The 16,928-nt window shown below is 56.7% G+C and overlaps 8 protein-coding genes across 8 annotated transcripts; 4 read left to right on the plus strand and 4 right to left on the minus strand.

Moving 5' to 3' along the window:
* Positions 1–338: 338 nt before the first annotated feature.
* Positions 339–773, minus strand: ATP17 (F1F0 ATP synthase subunit f; the record flags this gene model as incomplete). The annotated part of the gene is made up of 3 exons (XM_076680292.1): positions 339–370; positions 450–597; positions 666–773. 3 exons carry the CDS (start codon positions 771–773, stop codon positions 339–341), a joined length of 288 nt encoding a protein of 95 aa, XP_076532583.1.
* A 437-nt stretch (positions 774–1,210) lies between these two features.
* Positions 1,211–2,872, minus strand: JCM15063_002354 (uncharacterized protein; the record flags this gene model as incomplete). Its single annotated transcript, XM_076680293.1, has 5 exons — positions 1,211–1,252; positions 1,330–1,521; positions 1,607–1,789; positions 1,869–1,922; positions 1,988–2,872. The coding sequence occupies 5 exons, from the start codon at positions 2,870–2,872 to the stop codon at positions 1,211–1,213; spliced, it is 1,356 nt and encodes a 451-aa protein (XP_076532584.1).
* Positions 2,873–3,226: 354 nt separating this feature from the next.
* JCM15063_002355 (uncharacterized protein) lies at positions 3,227–4,394 on the plus strand (the record flags this gene model as incomplete). The annotated part of the gene is made up of 7 exons (XM_076680294.1): positions 3,227–3,460; positions 3,576–3,670; positions 3,729–3,820; positions 3,887–3,993; positions 4,057–4,127; positions 4,192–4,203; positions 4,277–4,394. The coding sequence occupies 7 exons, from the start codon at positions 3,227–3,229 to the stop codon at positions 4,392–4,394; spliced, it is 729 nt and encodes a 242-aa protein (XP_076532585.1).
* A 457-nt stretch (positions 4,395–4,851) lies between these two features.
* On the plus strand, positions 4,852–5,540 carry JCM15063_002356 (DUF3759 domain-containing protein; the record flags this gene model as incomplete). The annotated part of the gene is made up of 5 exons (XM_076680295.1): positions 4,852–4,859; positions 5,010–5,049; positions 5,123–5,191; positions 5,264–5,320; positions 5,385–5,540. 5 exons carry the CDS (start codon positions 4,852–4,854, stop codon positions 5,538–5,540), a joined length of 330 nt encoding a protein of 109 aa, XP_076532586.1.
* A 397-nt stretch (positions 5,541–5,937) lies between these two features.
* JCM15063_002357 (uncharacterized protein) lies at positions 5,938–10,223 on the minus strand (the record flags this gene model as incomplete). Its single annotated transcript, XM_076680296.1, has 6 exons — positions 5,938–6,013; positions 6,080–6,214; positions 6,290–6,484; positions 6,559–6,907; positions 6,978–9,325; positions 9,388–10,223. The coding sequence occupies 6 exons, from the start codon at positions 10,221–10,223 to the stop codon at positions 5,938–5,940; spliced, it is 3,939 nt and encodes a 1,312-aa protein (XP_076532587.1).
* A 554-nt stretch (positions 10,224–10,777) lies between these two features.
* JCM15063_002358 (uncharacterized protein) lies at positions 10,778–11,598 on the plus strand (the record flags this gene model as incomplete). Its single annotated transcript, XM_076680297.1, has 3 exons — positions 10,778–10,897; positions 10,974–11,210; positions 11,281–11,598. The coding sequence occupies 3 exons, from the start codon at positions 10,778–10,780 to the stop codon at positions 11,596–11,598; spliced, it is 675 nt and encodes a 224-aa protein (XP_076532588.1).
* Positions 11,599–11,759: 161 nt separating this feature from the next.
* PEP4 (proteinase A) lies at positions 11,760–13,616 on the plus strand (the record flags this gene model as incomplete). Its single annotated transcript, XM_076680298.1, has 8 exons — positions 11,760–11,830; positions 11,914–12,164; positions 12,245–12,264; positions 12,348–12,464; positions 12,532–12,724; positions 12,786–13,161; positions 13,250–13,421; positions 13,542–13,616. 8 exons carry the CDS (start codon positions 11,760–11,762, stop codon positions 13,614–13,616), a joined length of 1,275 nt encoding a protein of 424 aa, XP_076532589.1.
* Positions 13,617–15,000: 1,384 nt separating this feature from the next.
* ALG11 (alpha-1,2-mannosyltransferase ALG11) lies at positions 15,001–16,806 on the minus strand (the record flags this gene model as incomplete). The annotated part of the gene is made up of 6 exons (XM_076680299.1): positions 15,001–15,303; positions 15,364–15,973; positions 16,045–16,132; positions 16,198–16,381; positions 16,445–16,577; positions 16,643–16,806. The coding sequence occupies 6 exons, from the start codon at positions 16,804–16,806 to the stop codon at positions 15,001–15,003; spliced, it is 1,482 nt and encodes a 493-aa protein (XP_076532590.1).
* Positions 16,807–16,928: the final 122 nt, after the last annotated feature.

Consider the following 16,928-nt stretch of genomic DNA (forward strand, 5'->3'; position numbering starts at 1 on the left):
CCACGTTCACACTCGAAACACGACGATCTATATGTGTCGGCTGTCGATATTTACTGTAGGAATGCAACGTTGGAAGGCGAGCAGGACACGAGGGGAGAGAAGCAACAAGCGAATATGCGGTCAGTATTCGGTCGCGTTTGGCGCGTCAGGGAGTACCAAGTTCGAGCTTACGTGGTGGTTGCTGATCATTCCGACGAGGTGTGAAGGCATGAGATTAGAGGAGGGTGGAGAAGAAAAAGAGAGAGACAGTCAGCATCTCGGGCACGATATTCGCTGCAGTTGTCAAACGCTGGCCCTTCGTGGTGCCTGTACCAGCTCAAACGTGCAGTGCCGAAAGCTTACTTCTTGTGGTGCTTCAAGTGCATGTTGTCTGAGTAAGGAGAAGAGACAGTCAGCGGAGGGTTCACTCGTGATTCGACAGACTCGACAGCGCCAGGGAGGTGCCTCACAGTCAATGGTGTAGCCGATCAAGAAGAGGGTTCCGATGGCGTGCAAGAAAGGGGCAGCCGAGGCGTTGGGTCCATCGAAGTACTTGGCCTTGTAGCGAGCGAAGGGGTTCAAGCCAGCGTTCTTCTTGGGGGCCGATCCCTTGGGGAGCTACAGGACGCGGGTTCAGAGGGTCAGGGGGAACAGCAGACCGGTACGAGACACGCAGAGAGTCGGACCTTGGAGTAGAAATCGACAACGCGGGTCATGCGGGCCGCAGACTGGGGGGCACCGATGGCCGAGGCCGAAGCGATCTTGGGAGGGACAAGGGCAGCGAGACGCGACATGGCGGAGATGGGAGGGAGACTGTCGTGGGTTGATGAGAGCGAGGACAGCGAGACCGGGGGAATGCAAATAGTCAGCGACGAAGGCTTCCGACAGCGTGGTCAGGCACGAGCAGGGTCCTAGAGACTACCTGCTCGATGGCTTGAGGGTCGCGAACTCACAGGGAGGGTGGTGACTACGAAGGTGAAGACCAAGGGTTCCTGGGCTGGCGTGCAGCGTCGGGTGTCGCTTCCGTCTGTTGCACCCGCTTCCGCTCCGCTCGCCTGGCTTTCCATGCTCATGATCGCTGTTGAGCTACTCAGACGGACTAGAGGACCGCTCTAGTCTGGCTATCTCCTTGCGGCTTTGTGCGCGCTCCTTGCTCGCTCTCGCTCTCGTTCTCGCCCAGTCGTGCCGCTCTTGTCTCGCAATGAGCTCCTCGAAAGAGGCAATACGTGTATCATTCTATGTGAGTCGAATGGAAGACATCGGTTGCAGGCATCTGACACAACGTCTGAAACAAGCGACTGGTCTGTACGAATTCGATGCACGTCTTGCCCGTACTCATGACCGACCTACTGTGGCGTCATCTTCATATCCAGGAGGTAAATCACCCAAAGCTCCTTGACCCTCTTCGTCCCCGACAGCGCCCGGTGCGCCTTCTTCTGCCTCGAGTTCAAGCGTATGGATACGCATATGCGGGTTCGACACGGTCGCAGGCGTGATCAGCTCGCATCTGATGATCGGCCGATACGCGATCCAGTATCCTCCCTGTCACGATCGTCCCGAGGGTCAGTTCGGACTGACCTCACCTAGCAGTTCCTCGCTCATGCGGGCACAGGCGAGCAAGACTCACCTCGACCTCTCGCAACCTCCAACGCAGCACTGGGCTGTCTTTCGGGCGTTCGACTTCTCGCGGATCGGCATCGCCATCGAGGTAGTTGCGCATCAGCTGAGTGTTGGTCGACGACGTGATCGGCAACGGGGACCAGTCGCGCGTGCGCTTGCGCAATTCCTCAGCGAGGGCCCACCGTCGCATCTGCGATTCACGCCGCAGAGAATCGGGTGAGTGTGGCGAACCCAAGTCAATTGGAAAAATGAGCCCATTCGCAACCTACCCTGACCCCGTTGATCGCGAGTGCCGACAAGATGATGACGCATACCAATCCGATCTATTGACCGAGCGGGGCGGAGGTCAGTATACGTCCCAAGAATGTACGAAAGAAGAGCAGCTTGCCTCTACACCTTTCAAGAATCCCGTTTGGATGCCTCGACCTTGGGCGAGAGCGACGATCAATGCAAGGAACCAGACAATCCACATGAGCTCCGTCAGGGCGAGCCAACCTCGACTAAGCATGAGTCCCTCCTTGATCACCGAGTTGAGGTTCGCGATGCGCTTGCGGTACAGTGGTTCGAGCGGATGTTGCTGCGGATCGAGCGTGGAACCTCTACACATGGCAATTCCAGAATCCGCCCTAGAGGTCCCCGAGCGTCGAGACGAGAAGCGACTCAAGCGTCCTGCCTCTTCGTCCTCGCTCAACCGCCCGTGACTTGGACGGACCGAGAAAGGTTTGCCTCCAAATTCAACAGGCCAACCGTCGTACAGCTCTTCGGGTTCTTGCTTCAAGCATTGCCATATATCGGGCAATCGTGTCCATTTTCTGACCTTGGCTCGCATGCTCGACTCTGGATTGATCAACGGGATTGGGTGGTGCAGCCATGGTACAATTGCGAGGCGGGTCGAAGCTGAATTGATAGACGGGATATGGTTCGGGGGCAAGGTGAACGCAGTGTCGTCGGACTGCGAGCGTGAATTTTGGCGGTTCGCGCCGGGAAAGTACAGTGGCGGGGGTTGACTCGGACGAGCAGAGCCTGCGGGAGCTCCTCGTGTTTCTGCTGGTGCCGATTCGGGTGCGGCAGAAGAGCGCGATCGCGTGATCGGTGGGAAAGAAGCCGAAGTGGAGGAGGACCGGCGCACACCGGTACCAGCGCCAGCTCGATTAGTCAATTCTGTAGGTCGAGCTTGAGGTTGTTCAAAAGTAGGTTCTACGCGCGGGTAGATTCGCTGATTCGCCCAGCTGGCTGTGACATACGAAGGCCGATTGCCGAAAAAGGCGGCCATCGCGGGGTCGCAGAAGCGTACGAAGCGACCAGTCTGTGCGTCGATAAACTGTTGCTCTGCGAAAGTTGACTCTGAGCAAGTCCGAGCCGAAGTACTCGCGGAGTGTTGTCAGGGCAGGACTGTATGAGAGCGGGAAGCAGATCAGTACTAACATTTCCCCACTCGGCGCGCGGCGATCTCCCCTAATTCTTGACCTCCACTGCACCATCAGCTCTCGACTTCATCCTCATCTCGGTCGTGATCGAAGCTATGTGGAAGCCAGCTCTACTCGCACTCGGCTTGGTACAGGCAGCGACGGCAGCACCGAGTGAGTCCCTTGCAGCGCACAGAGCGCTCCCCACCTCGATTCGAAACATGGCTGCAGGTCTACACACGCCTTCGACGCCTCCCTTTGAATCGTCGCCCGTACGTGCTCCTTCTGACAGAGATTTCCCCTGCGCGCTTGCAGTGAATGCAACTGCGACCGCGACCTCGTTGCTGTCCGTACCGGCCTATGCGACAGCAACTTCCCAAGCCGCTTTCGCGACCGCTACCGCCAAAGCACTGGCACACTACCTCCCCGGTTATACGTACAACCTGACAGAAGAGGTACGCTCAACTTTGTGCTTCCGCTACAACCCGCCACTTGGTGAATTGCTGACCGGCTTCGGTGACTTTCCTTCGTGTGCGACCGCGTTGCTCATTCCGATGGCTTGATCAACAGTCTTCGTCTACGAGGATCTCGATCTGTAACCAGACGACTGCTTTCTGCGCAACGTCCGGATGCTCGAAAATGGGCGCGAACGTGACCACCAATTTGTGAGCTTGCTCAATTTCCTCTTTCGCTGACCAACTACTGAAATTCGCTCTCAAAAAGCTGTAATCCGATGACTATGGGATGGAACTGTGAATGCAATGACGGTGCCGATAGTCGGCTGCAACCTTTGGTCGTACCCGTCAACACTTATGGTGAATACACACCGTTTTCTACTCATCGCCCATTTACTGACTCGACTTGCGCATTGTTTCGTCAAGACTGCCGGCTACGAACAGCAGCCTGTCTTGATCAATGTTCGAATCCGAAGGCCTCCCCGCCTGTGACTAATGAGGGCGAGTGTAAGAATGCATGCAACTACATACTGGTCAGTTCGCCTCATGCTATTCGATCGAGCCGAGCCTGATGCCGGTCAACCGAGACTCTCTAGGGTTCGACGTGCGGAACGAGCAACCAAGTCCTCCCTGAATACCAAGTGAAAAGCTACAATTCAAAGCCAAAGTGAGTTCCTAGGCTAAATTCTTAACGCACGCACGCTTATTTCGGGTCGCCGCATTACTCCTAGGTACTATGGAGAGTGAGTGCCGTGGCTATGGTCGATGCCCTCAATCTGCGATACTTGGAAGCTGACCACTTGGCTGACGGAACAGCACGTCGAAAGGGGGATACGCGTATGGGATTTCAGCGTCGTCGTTAAGCATCGCCATGCCCTCGGCGTTGACCTTGTTGATGGCCGTCTGTGGAGTATCTCTGCTCACGCTGACGTAGATGAAAGTTCCGCAATCGCCCCCATTTTCCTTCTCATCGAGATTCATGTTGTCCTGCGGTCCCATCGCAATCTGTATCAATCATCTGCACTTTCGGATCATCTGGGAACTCGTTCTGTAGTCAGTCGGCGCAGGTCGATCTTCGCGCACAGTCCGTCTCCTCATACCTGTGCCGTCGGAGATTCGCGGTCGCAAGGTGCTGCGAAGAGGCCGTGCGCTATTTTAGTGATCAAATCTCGCGCTAAGAATAGAGATGGGCTACAGAAACGTTCGAGACCGTTGTCGAATTAATGCCGGACTCCAAAACGATTTACGCCATATGCCAAAAAGGGGGAAAGGAGGCGATGAAGAGGGGGAATTGCCGAGCTCGACGACGACGTGGTGCTCTCTGTTTCCGCTTCTTCCTCTCTCTCTCCTACACATCTCGCACCGCCGCTTCAATCGCCGCCGTCAGCATCATGGGATTGTAAGCGGCCCGTCCTACACCTCTAGTCCCCGTGTCACACCACTCTCTCCCCCCTCCTGCCCGCTTCCCCCCACACCAGCTCGCCTGGCTACCTCGATGGCGATCCATTGCCTCCCTGACGCGCTAACGACTGGGATCGGCCGTGTATAGCTTCCACCACCAATCCGAGCAAGCTCAAGCTTACGACATGGTGAGTGTCCTCATGTTTCCTACTCGTGCACGTGCAACACGCTAACTTTCACCCTCATCTCGCGTTAACGCAGGTCCAAAACCAGGAGCCCCACCAATCTTCCTGGACCCACGAGGCCGTCGCTGCTGCCGCTGCTTTCGAGGTAAGTCATGGAACACGTCATCCCCCCGTCGTCGGAGTAATTCGCAGACTCTGACATTCCCTCGCATGACAGGCAGAGAAGGCGTACGAGAGGCACGTGGCGCAGAACGGAAAACCTCCCAGCCACCAGGTGAGTGGATCCCGTCACTCTTGCTCGACTATACAGCGTCGCTGATTTCTTGTTGGTCCTCCAGCTCGCCAAGGAACTCTTCGCCGGATTCGCTGCCGCCGAGGCTGACAAGATCTTCGAGACCAAGGGACTCGATTTCCTTGACCGCGAAAAGGTCAAGCGTCAAGCCGCCCACCATGCCGAGCAGATCTCGCAGCAAGACTACGAGAACAACTACTGAAGGAGTCATGCTTGACAGTTGTGCTTGTCCCTCCTGTCCCTCCATATAAACGCAAGTAGTACCCGCAGTGCCAATGAATCGAAATGCCTTCTAGAGATCGCCCGCGAGGACAAAGTGTACCGAGCGCACAGTACGAATAGAGGGACCGTGCGGCTCAAAGTCAAATCCTTGCTATAAAGACCGAAGCGTGTGCAAAGTCGGTGTGCCCGACGACAGTGTCACGAACGAGATGAGAAGGCAACTGAATGGGAGTTGTGCGGTGACATGCGCTTGAGCAGTTACTGTAAATAAGCCGGGACTGCAGTCTCTTTTCCTCGCGTACCCCCAGCAAGATTGTCGCGACAGAGACGTCAGGAGAGTTTGCTATGTAGATTTGCAGCTTGACTATGCTATCCGATCAGGCTTCTTCCTTCGCCTTCCGCCTCGCACGCTTGCTTTCGAATTCGTGCCAACTTCCGTTGAGAGTCGACAAGCTAGACGCCATTGATCAAATTGTCAGTCTTCGTGGAACCAGCGCGGCTAGAACGATCAAATCTCACAAGTCAGGGAGTTCAGGTTGCGGTTCCTCCTTGACAAAGTAATCCAAGCGCAAAGCTTCGTCTGCCGTGGGTCGACCAGCTGGATTCAGCGACAATAGCCGGTCTGCTACTTCGAGACCCGCAGGTGTGAGCCATCTACCGATAGCAGCAGCGCGGGGCGTTTAGGAGATCAGCTTGCTGTCCTTTGGCTTTTGGAGGGAATTGACATACTTGGAGAACAGCGCATGCAGCTGCGAGGGAAGCTTGGCTTTCGGTTTCACAAGCTCGTACCAAGGCAGGTCCTGAACGTTCGGCCAATCTTCCACGGTCGGAGTTCCCGTGATCTTGAAGATGACTTCGAGCTGGTGGATCTCATCTTGGCCTTGGAAGACAGGTCGACGCGCAAACAGTTCAAGGAAGATACATCTTGTTCGTCGGTCGGCGAATCGTCAGCTTTGGCGTTATTGACGGACCAGCGAGATGTAGAAGCGTAAACTCACCCCGCGCTCCACATGTCTACCTCCTCTCCGTACACAGTTGCGCCAAACAGCAGCTCAGGTGGCTTATACCACTGAGTGATGACTCGGTTCGTGTAGTCGTTGTTACGACCGCGTGCGAAGAAACGTGCGAGACCGAAATCTGCAATCTTGAGTTCGCCCGACCGGCCGAGGAGAATATTGGATCCCTTAAGATCGCGATGCAGAACACCACGGCGGTGGATGAACCCAAGACCTTCGAGGAATTGCTTCATGAGCGACTTGAGATGGGCAGGCGTGAAGGAAACCGTAGGGTGATTGAGAATTCCGGTCAAGTCGTGGTCCATGTATTCCATAACCATGTAGACGTGACCTGGAGCCGAAAGGGCTTCTCCATCAGTTTGACAGCAAAGGAAGGGATTCGAGCGAGAGAAGTGACCCACCTTTCGAGACGAGCATCTCGGCCAAATCAACTACATTCGGATGACGGAGGTTCTGCAAGAGCTTGATTTCACGGACTGCCGTAATCGGGAACCCATCTTTCTCTGACTCCATCCGGATGCGCTTCATGGCCACGAGCTCTCCGGTTTCGACATTGCGCGCCTTGTAAACTTTGCCATACGTGCCTTCTCCGACCTGGACAATGCGTTCGTAGTACTCTATCGGTGCAGGTATCGCGGTTTGCGAGGGTGCAGCAAGCTGATCTGTCGATTGGGAAGCTTCCGCGTCCGAAGGTTGAGCTGGCTTGTTCGTTATCGGATCGTTCCTCTGAGCGGGATCGGCAGAGGTGTCGGTCGCAGATCGTGCAGGCGAAGCAAGACGGGAATCAAGAGCCTGGGGTTTGGATCTGTCGCTTGGAGATGTTCCTCGGTTGTCTTGAGCGCGAGTAGCGATTGAGCGTGGGGGAGGCGAGTGTCGTGACCAGCCAGATGGCTCTTCGACGTCGCGCTCTACACTTGCTGCATGTCGCGGTAATGTACCAGGTGTTGCTCGATCAGAGGCTGAACCTTCGACGGCACGATCCGCAGTGCGAGCAGGAGTGCCCCATTTGCGCTCGACGACCCCGGGAACGATCGCGTTCGAGGAAGTGACGTTCGTGCCAAAACTGTTTCGAGGTCCTCCCACGACCGATGCCTTGGAACGCTCGTAGGAAGCTGGTGGGCGTGCGTAACTATCCCCTCTCGATGATCCAGGCGCATTGTCGTATCGGCGTCCAGTGGAAGAGCTTGATGGCGGGTCGTATGCAGCTCTTGCTCCGTGACGACTACGAGCCGATGTCGTAGCATGTCGCGCGTCCGGTTCGTAGCCTTCGTTCAGCGGTCGTGCACGAGGAGGAGGCACATCGCCACTGCCTCTAACGAGCCAGCCGTTGTCTGCGCCTTTGCGTTCTCGATCTTTGCTCTTTGCTCGACGTCTTTCTCTGCTCCGACTTCGACTGGGACTCCGGGTCCGACTCCGACTTCGGCTTCGACTCCGACCCCGACTCCTGCTTCTGCTCCTACTACTGCTTCTGCCCAGACTCCTGCTTGAACTGCGACTGCGACTCCGATCTCGATTGTTGGGGTGGCTGCGGTAGCCTTGTCGAGATTCAAAGCTGCGTGCAGGATATCGCTCCCGGTCGATGTCCATTTTCTCCGAAGCCCTCTTGTAGCGGTTCCTCAATCGTTGTTGCTCTGATTCTGCTCGTTTCCGCTCAAGCTCCTTCTCTTTCTCGAGCCTCTCTCGTTCTCGCTCGAACTTTTCCTTACCTTCCCGTTCCTTGGCGGCTTTGGCTGGCTTTCTCTCGTCCTCCTCCTCTTCTTCGCCCGGGAAGAACTTCTTGATGCCTCCGGCTCCTTTGGCTGACGGCGGAGCGGGTGCACCTGCACTTGCCACTGGATTCCCGGCCGAAGGTCCCGCAACCTGGGTTGTCTTGATCGGTGCGAAGCCTGCTTTTGGCTTTGGTCCTTTCGAAACGTCCACGTGGAACTTTGCGCCTGAGGGCAAGAGTCCGTTGGATTGACTTCCAGGATACTGTTGACTCGCCAGAGGCTGTCGCAGGGCCCGCGGTTCTGTCGGGGCAGCAGGCCCATTGTGCGTGTCAGATCTTCGATTATAGAGCGAAGGTGGAGGTGCTCGATAGGTGGAATCGCTGAATACAGATGTCGAGGAGTCGGAAATGGTTGTTTCAGTTGGACGATGATGGTTGTGCTGTGGGGATACTTTGGCTTTCTTGTCGTACGTTCGCTCCGAGTCTCTCGCGGTCGGACTACGTGGCCTCTTGTCAGCCTTGGATACTGGCGTAGACCGGTCGTCCAATGCCTGGGTTCCGTTTCTCCTGAAGGCTCGAGGAGAACCGGAAGCTGTCCGACTCCTCGATTCGATCGGTCGAGATCTCTCGCTTCCCACGCTGCGCGAGCGACTCCTGCTCCGACGAGCTGTGGCTGAATGGTCCGCGAATTGGCGTCGAGAAGACGAAGCCGGGGGCGAAGGTGAGCGCATCGCCGAGGAACAGGACGATCCGCGACGACGAGGGGCCTTCAGCGGTGGTGAAGGGGTTACCGAGCGAGTCCGTGGAGAACGAGTTGGAGAGCGACCTCGCAAAGTCGAGCCTTGTGTCATCGGCGAGGGTTGCGATTGGCTAGCGCGACGCGGTCGCGGTGACGAAGATCGACGTTGAGGTCCGCATGCAAGTCCTGAGGCTGTGCCGCTTCTGTGAGCCGGCGACTGGCCACGGGCGGGAGGTGGGGAGTAGCCTCGACGATTACTTATCGGGCGAGTGTCTCGCGAATTCCTGATATTCCGATATAGGCTAAGTTCAATGCAGCCTCGGGTAACGGATAGACGAGGGCTGAACAATTTGTTCCAACTTACGATGACAATGCTGCGCGTGAGGCCGATGATCTCGCGCCTGGGCCATGAGCCGGATCTGCCTGGGTCTTTCGGTCCCAGCCATTCCCGTGTCCTTCGCCAGAGTTGCGATCATCTCGGTCCAGCGGATGTGGAAGTTCGAGTTTCTTGGTCTCTGGTGTCGACAGCAACTCGCCCGGTTCCATGCCAGGCGAAGAGCCTCGTGGGGCAGGTACTCGTTCTGCTCTGGTCGTGTGCGTGCTTCGTTCGTAGGAAGCTTTGCCTAGTTTCGGTGCTGTCGAAGCTGGCCGGGCGCTCCGCGAATCATCCCGCGCGAGCACTGAAGCGGATTCTGGAGGACTGAGATCTCGGTAAGACGAGCGACTCGACGCTCGCGGATCGCTCGACCCTCTCGCAATTTTGCTTCCGGTAGCTGATTTTGCGGGTGGAGGGCGAAAGCGATCCGATCCGCCGGGTTTTCTATCCCCCCTCACAGGAGATCGCGCGCGGTGATCTCCTCCAGGTCTCGAATCCCGTCCCGCACGCTCGTTAAAGTTCGATGTCCCTGCTCTGTCCCTGCGATCGTTGAACCTCTGTGCACCTGCATAGCCATTACCTCCACCCGAGTATCCCGAAAAATTGCCTCGATCGTCGTGATTTCTCGCGCTTGTGGTGGGGGCGTACCTCGAGCTGCTGTCCCCGGGAGGCCCTGTGAAGCTCGACGACCCTCCGTAGTGCGGAGGCCGGTTGTTGAGCGGTTGGCTGTTTGAGGACGACGAATAGTACTCTCGAGGCGGGAGCGCGTGACGAGGAGGGTACCCTCCACCGGCGCGATCGTCGCGATGTCGTGAGGACGACATACACAAGGTCTATGTCGTATTCACGCGAGGTCGTCCAGGAGTGGCGCAGCTGTACCCGTTCGTGTCTGTCGGGACGAATGAGACGAGAAATGTCAACAACCTGGTTTGCGAGAGCGTGACGGCTTGCTCCCTCGACAGGTAGCTCACATTGTTAGCTCGAGATCGTCGCCGAAGCTTCGTTGGCAATGTCGAAGAGTAGCCCGTGCTGTCCGGGTGTCGGAAGCGCAAGACCGTTGACAGGATCGGATGTCGCTGATCTCCACGGTTCAGGTTCCAGCGAGCGAGTCCTTCGGAGAGCAATGTCGCAAGATCGACCGTGCGAGGTATGTCGATCCGAATGAGCTGGCGATCAGGTCGAGGGAGACCTCGGACAGCCTGGCCTTCGCGCGCGCGCATCTTGCATCTCTCTTGCTACAGTTCATCAATAACTTCCCTTGCTGCGCCTCTTGTGCCACTAGAGACATTGGTCACGAAGCGTGCGCGTCCCACCCCGGAGCTCCTGCGCCAATCAGCTCGCCTAGCCTGCTCCACTTCTTCCGCCGACACCGCCGCCGATGCAAGTCGACTCCCCTGACGGACGCTCAGCAGGTCACGACGACGAGCAAGAGACCCGCCAAGCATGGGAGCTGACGCGAGCTGGACAGCGGATAGCCGAGCTCAAGGAGATCGAAGACGTTCGTGCCATGTCTCTCGAGCGATGCGCACAGATTCTTCCATGGCCGACTAACCCTGACCGTTCCGACACTGCAGAATATCGCCGTCTTGCTGCACTTTGCTGGCTGTGCGCTCGCATCTCTGCATACCGAACCGATGTCTTCTTTCACCCTGCGTGAGCTCGCCGTCGAAGGAGAGGCAGATACAGAGGCAGAAGCGCAGCAAGGTGAGGCGGCCAGTCGGGCCGGCGACCACAAGTCTGTCTCGAGTGGTGAGAAGGACAAAGCCGTCGAGTTTGGCAAGTACGCCGAGGCGTACTACACAACGCTCAATGTGTGTCCCCTGCTCGCTCTCGGATGCACTCAAGCTGGGCAGGATGTTGACGCGGTCGAGACCATCGCAGGACATCCAAGTAGGTCTACGGACGTCTATCCGACACATGCGATTGAACCGGACGTCGCCAGCGCCGTTGGTCGACCCAACAGTTGGCTCTTTGGCAGGGTCGGCTGGACCGCAACCTGCCTCGGTCGGCGTTGGGGGCGTGGCGCTCGCAGACCGCCTGAAGCCCCTCAGTCTCGAGGTGCCAGTATGGCATGGCCGAAATCAAAGGAGCAGCCGCCAGGGGGACGACGAGGCTGCTGCGACGCAATTAAGCGTCGCTGCGCGCGAGCTCGAGAAAGAAGCATGGACAGATCTCGCCGATGCTCTGGATAGACCATAGTGAAGTTCGTATAGGAAGAGTTGCAATCGATCGCAGGCGATCGCACCGCCTGTGACTATTCCGAAAATGACGAGGCTTTGCGCGCGATAGGCAGGCGGCGCTCTCGGCTTCGCTTGCTTTCTCTTCACCACATCCTCCGCATCCACCCCCACATCGCAAGCATGCTCGGGGTCGCAGCTACCGCCCTCACTCTTCTCACCGCCGCCTCGAGCGTCGAGGCAGGCGTCCACCGGTGCGTCTTGGCAGCCCGCGCCGCCTCCCCCCACTTTCGAGGGCCACGCAAGCTGACGCACGTAGTCCTGCCGGCGTCGCTAGCATGAAGCTACACAAGCTTCCGCCTGCGTCTGCAGACCTGACCTCGCAGTCGGCTCACCTCGCTGACAAGTACATGGGCCGTCTCGCCAACTACGGGTCGCAGATCGCTTTTGGTCTCGATCGCGATCAAGCCGCTTCTCGCCGAGGCGGCAGGTACCCTCCTAGCAGGGATGGAGAGTTCAGGACCATGGTCGAGACTGAGCAGTTTCACGACGAGCTCGCGAAGGGAGGACACGGAGTGCCGCTCACGAGTGAGTCTGGGGTTGTCCCGTTCGGGAAAGTGGCGGGAATGATTGCATGCTGACTCCGCACCGCTCTGCTCTTCCTTCAGACTATCTGAACGCGCAATATGTACGTCTTGGCTTGAAACCCCTGCGGCCAGCGCGACCCGTGCATGCAGTCGATCTGACCCTTCTCCCCTGTCCGGTGCGCAGTTCTCCGAGATCACCCTCGGCACCCCTCCTCAATCGTTCAAGGTCATCCTCGACACTGGATCATCGAACCTCTGGGTTCCCTCGACCCGTTGCTCGTCGATTGCGTGCTTCCTTCACGTAAGTCTCTGTCAGCTCTCAGAGATTTTGAGCCAATTGTAACCCTGATTGAGCACGTACGAAACAGTCCAAGTACGACGCCAAGGCTTCTTCGACCTACAAGGCTAACGGCACCGAGTTCAAGATCCAATACGGAACCGGCTCGCTCGAGGGAGTCATCTCGAACGATGTCATGTCTATCGGTGACTTGACCATCAAGAAGCAAGACTTTGCCGAATCCACGGTCGAGCCTGGACTCACTTTCGCTTTCGGCAAATTCGGTGCGTTTCGCCGAGTTTGCGCGAGCGCAGACCCAGGAAAGCTGACAGACCGATCGTGCAGACGGTATTCTCGGTCTCGGATACGACACCATCTCGGTGCAGCACGTCGTGCCTCCCTTCTACAACATGGTCAACCAGGGCCTGCTCGACGACCCCGTCTTTGCGTTCTGGCTTGGCTCGGACCCCGAGCAAGGTGTTGCCACGTTCGGAGGTGTCGACAAGTCGCACTACACTGGAGACATCCACTACATCCCCGTTCGTCGCAAGGGATACTGGGAGATCGAGCTCGAAAAGGTCAAGTTCGGTGACGAGACCCTCGAACTCGAGAACACTGGTGCCGCCATCGACACGGGAACGTCGCTCATTGCTCTTCCCACCGATCTTGCCGAGATCATCAACCGCGACATTGGTGCCAAGAAGTCGTGGAACGGTCAATAGTGCGTCCAGGGATAGTTATCTTTATCTGCATACGAGCGAGACTAACGAGCTGCTCCCCCTTCTGCGTTCTCGCTTCTTCTCCTGCAGCACTGTCGAATGCTCGACAATCCCGTCGCTCCCTTCGCTGTCGCTCTACTTCGATGGAAAGCCCTACACCATCTCGGCCGAGGACTACATCCTCCAGGTTCAAGGCACCTGCATCTCGGCTTTCACTGGCATCGACATCCCCGCGCCGGTTGGACCGATTTGGATTGTCGGTGTAGGTTTTTATTTCTTTGCTCTGCCCTCAGATCCTTCATCCTGCCAGAGACAGCGGTCTCGAAGCCTTTCCCGTTGTTAGCGGACACTTCGCTAACGTCCCCTCTTTACGTGTTACTAGGACGTCTTCCTCCGCAAGTTCTACTCTGTCTACGACCTCGGCAAGAACGCCGTCGGATTGGCCAAATCGGCTTAAAGGCGAGGGTCCACTCAGCCCAATCTTCTCCGTCCCGGAACAATTCTTCCCCTTTCTCTCTGTGTACAACCTAACTCCTCCCTCAAGCCGACACTCTTGACACAAGCGACTCTCTCTTCCGAATTCAAATCTCCTCGCAAGTTTCTGCTTTTCCCTCCTACCCGGGATTTTCTCTTTTTGCCGTTTTCCTCCTTTTCTTGCATAAAGACTCTGAATTGCTGCGAATGTATTTTGGTTGAAACTGTACTGTTCGGGGCCGAACGCTATGCAGGAGAAGTGACAATAGTGGCAAAAACAAAAATGCCCCGCGTTGTCCGCTTCAAGCGACTTGTACTGCCAAAAATGCTCAAAATGCAAATCTTTCCTGCTCTAGCTTGCCCGGGAACATCGGAAAACCTGCGGCCAAACGCTGGTAAAGCGTTCTTGCTTCAGCTAGTCGGCTCAGATCGACAGAGAGCGCACGGCTTGGATGCACTACGTCTCAAATCTGACTCAGCGCAAGGCAGTCGAATCCCGCGAGGTATCCTTACTTTTCCCTCTTCCACGTACAAATCAAGGTAGGGATTTGCGCCAGTCGTGAAGCTGAGTATGTCAGCGGTTTTCGGTTCGAGCGGGACCTGTACTTCTCACCAAACTTTTAGTCGCCTGCATCTCTGCTGCCGGGTTCGGAGGTATTTTGATAGGACATTGGATGTAGAGGCGACCAGTGAGAAGTGCGTAGCTGCACATAGAGTATCGCTTGCGTAGTGACGGACCAAATTAGTGTCGAGCGATTATCTCGTCCTGAAGAGCCTAATGTGCCATCCTTCCACATCAGTCTACGTACGTACGGTTCAAGACCTGAATGATTCGGGACATCCCATAAGCTCACATCAGAAAGAGCCTTCCAAACTCGAATGAGCTTTGACTATGCAGCACTCTCTCCACGATGTCAATCCGATGCCGGCGTGATGCGCACAGTACAACCTTCCGATCCTTCCACGTCGCCAAGTTCGACAAGCTTCGCAGGTGTTATCTAGCCAAGCGAGTCTCTGCGCCTTTTCTCGGTTGGGACCATGAGCGCAAGATAGCGGGACTGAGCAAGAAGAATGCGTGCGATACTTTCGGCGATCTCCTCGTTCTCCTTCTGCAGAGAACAGAAGCCAAGCTAGCAGACGGCAGCCAGGCACTGACTTTGGGAGGAGAAGTTTGTAGCGGTTTGACCGCTACCGAATCTCGCAGTTCGCTGGGCCGGCAAGGAGTGCTTCCTTAAAGAGCCTTTTCACCACGAGCGAGACCCCACCAGATGGGCTGTGCGCTTCCAAGGGCAATGCTGGTGGAAGAAAGGTCGGATTACACGACTTTGCTGGTCTTCTCTATCCAGACTAGGGTTCTAAGCGAGTGGTCAGTTCAAGCGACGAGTCATCAACTCGTCCCAGCCATCCTGCCAACCCGCCTCGAACACAGCTGCACCGAACCTGTCCCTGGCATTCTCGCGCGCCCGAACCCGAACCTCGAACTGTTCCTCGTCACTGAGCGCGAAAATCGCCTCGAGCTGTTTCGCGAAGGCTTCTGGCAAATCGTTGCGATGTGCGGACGTTGCGAGATACCCCGTACAACCTTCCTTGACAGTCGGAGACGAATAGGGGGTCACGATATCGAGTAGCGGACCCGCCGAGGCATGTGCGAGCGGAATCAGTCCCGCAGCCTGTCGAGAGCGCAGGTTGAGCTTGAATTCTACCAGGGACAGAGCAGACCGGGTCCGTACCTGAAACTCTACGAGAGTGATCCCGAAATGTTCGTCAAACATTGTGTGGAGGCCAATGCTGCTCGTGCCGAGCACGTCTCTCAGCTCGTTCCAATCGCGGTTGATCCTGAACTCCACCTCGTCTTCGATGCCCAACTCTGTAGCGAGCTTGCGCAGCGACTCGACTCGATCCGAATCTCCTTCGTTGCGGACACTGCCAGCAAGGATCAACCTGACTCCGGCCTGACGCAAGTCTGGCCGTCTCGTGAACAACCGCGCGATCGCTTCGAGCTGGAGAGCGTGTTCCTTCTCGGGGCGAAATTGAGCGAGCGACAGGATCTCATACTTGCTGCGAGGGGTAAGGGGAAGGGTCGCAAGCGAAGACGTGTCGCAAGGAGGATACAAGAGGCGAGCCTGGATCGGCTGTTTGCCCAAGATCGAGTCAATGTGCCGTTGAGTCCAAGTCGAGTTGACCCAGATCAGCCCTGCGCATCCGAGTGCCCAACGGTACGCCGCTGCAAACAGGCGATAGTATACGAGCTTGAGAGTTGTGAGCAGGCGCGACTTTGAGACGACCGCGTCATTCGTGTGACCCGCTTGACGAGTTCGAACCCGGTCGAGCATGTCGGTGCTGTCGCAAAAAATAGAACGCGGTCAGAGTAGAGTTCGGACGACATTGAGCAAGCGAGAATACCTCCTTACGATATTGTCGGATAGTGAGTGTACGATGCCACGGGGATGCGGCAAACGTACTTGACGAGCGGGTACGTAAAGGCATATCCCATCGAGTCTGGGCGAATAGCGACGGGTCAGCGATGACAATCGCAGCATGGTCAAAGCTGTAGCATAGCTCACCGATCCATACCTCAGGCGCGACCGCTTCTCTGTTGAACCAGAGCGCCTCGATAGCCAACAGAACACTGCCAAAGCTCTGACCGAGAAGGGTGAAGCGCTTCCAGGTCGTATCCTCGACAAGAAAGCGCGATTTGAGCATTACGAAATGGACAGTCTCCGGGTCGAGAGTGATGCCAAAGCGACTCTGGAGTGGAAGCGAGTGAGCTCGAGTCATCCGACAAGCTGAGCGCGAGCGACGACGACAAACTTGAACTTTGGCGATCATGCTCTCCTTGGTAACTCCTTGATCTCCCGTGTATACGACGAATACGTCGTCGGTCGTGCGCTGCATGTGCGCCAGAGCTGTCCAGAGGACTCGTTCCCCTCCGCCTCCAGCATTGCTGCATACCTCTCCGTTAGCGAAGACGTGTAATCAGACACCAAACCCAAGAGTGACGGTACGAACCAGTAGGGATGAAAGAAGCCGACGACTCGCCGTTTCTTCCCGTGTTGGGTCGTAGGAGAAAGATCGAGTCGTGCTAACAGATGAGACCGATGACGGAGTCGCTGCCAGCGCAACGAGATCACGCATACCGAGGCGAGTCCCAACGCGAGGACGAGCAAGATCATGAGCACCGGTTCATGGGTCTTCCAGGTCTCAAGACACGTGAGCCAAAACGCGTCGCGCGACTGCGGGCGCAAGGACGAGCGCGGGGAGTTTGCTTTTGTACCACCACCGCGTTCACCCAACT

The sequence above is a fragment of the Sporobolomyces koalae genome (genome assembly GCF_050403365.1).
Source record: "Sporobolomyces koalae JCM15063 DNA, S_koalae_JCM15063T_v1_ctg35, whole genome shotgun sequence".
Classification (NCBI taxonomy): Eukaryota; Fungi; Basidiomycota; class Microbotryomycetes; order Sporidiobolales; family Sporidiobolaceae; genus Sporobolomyces; species Sporobolomyces koalae.